This window comes from Corvus brachyrhynchos, unplaced genomic scaffold, assembly GCF_000691975.1.
Source record: "Corvus brachyrhynchos isolate BGI_N302 unplaced genomic scaffold, ASM69197v1 scaffold56, whole genome shotgun sequence".
NCBI lineage: Eukaryota > Metazoa > Chordata > Aves > Passeriformes > Corvidae > Corvus > Corvus brachyrhynchos.
Genome location: NW_008238664.1, coordinates 597,127 through 600,661, shown reverse-complemented (window position 1 = coordinate 600,661; position 3,535 = coordinate 597,127). Strand labels below are relative to the sequence as shown.

General features: G+C 42.0%; 1 protein-coding gene across 1 annotated transcript in view; it reads right to left on the bottom strand.

Moving 5' to 3' along the window:
• The window catches only part of STAB2 (stabilin 2), a 78,057-nt gene that overhangs the window by 47,608 nt on the left and 26,914 nt on the right, over positions 1-3,535 (bottom strand). Inside the window, exon 19 of the mRNA XM_017737930.1 lies at positions 82-168. Within this exon, the coding sequence (XP_017593419.1) occupies positions 82-168 (87 nt within the window). The remainder of the gene's footprint in view (positions 1-81; positions 169-3,535) is intronic.

Here is a 3,535-nt window from a genome sequence, read left to right as displayed (position 1 = left end):
TGTGCAGAAATGCTCCTGGGTCTTTTGGGACATAATCCTTCCTCCCCTGGAGTGCAGGGTGCTGCTGGGTGCTCTGCTTACCTGCCCATTTCCTGAGCAGGGTTTGGAGAAACCTCCTGGACACGGTCTGCACTCAGCGCCAAAGAAGCCTTTGCAACACTTTGGTTCCTGCAAAATAAAGGGAATATCCTCTTTTTCAGTGCTTTAGGGCAGAGGCAGGGCACAAAGACCAAATCTTTGTGTTTTGGCCCTCTGGGAAAGGCCCATAGAGATAACTGTCTCTGAAAAGCATTGTGTTGAACCAGAACCAGCTCTACAATGGCCTTTTTAAAAACCAGGAGGGGCACTGACAGTTCAATAAGGGGATGCACAGACCACCAGATATTGCCCTTGTTCTTATCAGACTCAGTGTTAGAAATCCCCATCGTGTCCCCACTTATGAACACACCAGTGTGTATCTGCTCATATTGTGTACACTCTCTTATTTGCCAGTGGGAGTGCAGTGCCATTAGGATGCAGGCAGTCTCCTTTGCATCTGAGATCAGGAACCTCAAGATGTTTCACCCCAGGGAGATGCTGTGACAGCCAGGCATGCAGCTTTGGTCTTCCTCCTTCCCGTCTGCACCAGGGTGGGATTTAGCCACCATGCAGCTCTATATGGCCTTTTCAGTTGTATCTCTTGTTTCATTTGTGAATTGGTTTCTTGATCTGTTTATTTATGAAGAGAGAGTGTATTAGAAAAGACTCATTTATATGTGTGATTCAAGGGAAATAGGAATCAGCAAAAGGCTTACAAAGTTTACAGTTTTTATACTTATCTGCCTGTTACCAAGTGGTGCTCATGAAGTGCAGAAGCCTGTTTAGGAGCCCCAGAAGCCAGAAGGATATAAGTACTTCTTGGGGGCTAATGACTTCTGCAAGAACCAGACTTGCCAAGCAGTAGTCGGGGCATGGCTCCTATGGGTGCTTCCCACTCACTGTTACCCAATATCATGGGAAATTCTGGGAGAGGAGTGGCTGGGACCAGGAGGGGATGAGTTGTCTTGTTCTTCATTGGTGAAGCTGTATGGGAAAATGAATACACCTGCTCTTGGAGCCTTATGTGTAAACTCCTGCATGGCAGAGTATGAGTGTGCTGTTGTCAGTAACATAGGACAGCTAATCTGTATTTTTCCTGATATTTAGCTCTGAGGTGTACACTAGCTCCTCTCAGCCTGGTGTAGAAGTGTATGGAAGCTACATGGACATGTCCAAACATCGCTCAACTCCAAAAGGAAAGTTCACCATGTATAAGATAGTATTTTGGAAAATTTTACATACGCTTCACCTTAAGGAGCTGCAATTCTATACCTTTACTGTTATAATGCAGTTTCTAGCACAGCTGAGTTTTTGAAAGGTTGGGTGTTCAATAAAGCACCTCTGTTTTGAGAGAGGCTGGACCATGCACAAAAGGGGAAGCATTACTATTTGTAAACTATGTAGAATTCTGTGACACAGTCTTAATATCATGGCACAATTTACCTGGAGAACAGAAAGCACCTTGCTACTATTGCATTTTAAACTTTTATTAAATAATGTATTTTTCACAATATGAAATTCCTTTTCATTGTTTCTGTCTACTAATTCACAGGACTACTATCAGTGAATTTTTATAAAATGGGGAATAAAATTCCCATGATAGCTAGACTTGAATTTTGTATGTGGAGAGATGTGCGGCTAAATTTGCATCTCTTAGATACAAAGCAGATGGGAGCTCTTCAATCCTTCCTGAACTTGTGTCTGCAGACTGTTACTTCAGGGAGGATGCTTAATCAAAAGGAAACTTTTAACAGATGTGAGGTCTATTTTAAACATATTCAGTTTATTAACTCTCAAAGCGTCATCACAGTGATTCTCATTCCTCACATCTCTCCTCGGCTGAAATAGAACTTAACCTGAGGAACAAATAAGAGCTTCTATGAAGTATACAGGGAATTTTGCAACAGCAAAAAAAATAATGCTGAAATTACCAGATGATTCAGTCATTGCCAAAAAGAGATGAAAGTACCATCTATATTTGTATTTTTATGCAGTCTCCTGTATTCATATCTGGTTCTTTTGCTCACTGTACTGGGAGAGCAGTAACCAACATATGGGCATGCCTTCCACCTGTGCCTTTTGTGCAACTGCTGAGCCTGTCTGGAAATGTCACCCATGATGGGCTGTGCATCCTGGGGACAGGGACTGAGTGTGTGTGGTAAACAACCTGCACACACACCCTAGGTGGGAACAATAGGGATAGGAATTTGAAAAGGCATTATACCAACTGCTGAGATGCATACTTATGGACAGCATACCCTGTACATTTTAAGTACATCTGTTCTATGACCTCTAAGTGTTAGAGAATGAATCTGGAACCAAGGGGCAGCACCAGGGCTGTATCTGCTGGCTCTGATTTTTGCAGAATGGTTGTTCGTTTCCACCTTCTCCCTTTTTCTCCATTTTTCCTTCCCTTACTCCCTTCTTTTAAGGAATATGAAGCTTCCTCAACAGAAGAAAACAAGGGCATGAATGCACTGATGTCCTCTACTCAGCTCAGTATAATAAGATAACTAATATTGTCTGAGAGTCTAATGAAGGCTACACACTTAACTTCTATGAGAATATTTTATTTCTTCCTGGAAAACCACTGCTTAGTTGAGCCTTGAATGTAGGCAGTGTGAAGAAAAATTTGTTTTGTGTATAGGTGGCAAAGAGAAAAATATTCTTTGCTTCCACATCGTAGATCCTGCACTCCACTATGATCCACTGGTACATAGATATTTTTTTGTCTTCACCTTGTGGTTAGTTTTCCTGACTAGACAATTTATCACCATGTGGTGGTGGCAGAGGTTGGCAGTTACATTACTGAGGAGATGTAAGCTTCATTGGCAGTTTTAAGGGTGAGTTCTCTGCAAGCTCAACACACAACTTCAGAGAGGTTGAACCTTTCAGAGTGTGGATATGGAGTTTGTCAAAGCTATGCTCCTTGTGACTACCAATGTCTTGTTTTTCAGTCAAGTTACCATAAATCCTAGAGCCAGCATCTGATGTGCTACATGACTGTGTTTTGTAGCCATTGGACAGGAGATAATAAACATGAATTATGGCATTTCTCCCACAGACTTATTGCTGGAGCTCTGGGGAAAGAATCAGGTACGGGTTTAGTAGTCCCTCATGTTGTACAGGACTTAAAGGAATAAAAGACCAGACTTACAAAAGCATTTGTGCAGCAAATAGCTGAGGTACCAATACCACTACTATGTTTTAAAGGCCTGTAGGTCAGATGTATTTTAGTAAACGCATTTAGACATTGCAAAAGCTCTTTTATAAGCTGTGTAGTCATGTCTAAAGCTGATATAGGGTGTTGCCTTTGTGTTTCTGAAAATCTCTGTAAGTGTGCCTTTGCCTCTTTAGAACTTAAAAATCTGTCTGGTTGTTGTGGGCAATGTTTCCCTCTGTTGGTATTCTCCTTGCTGCTCAGCACCACTTGGTGTCACCTACTCAGTCTCTTTCC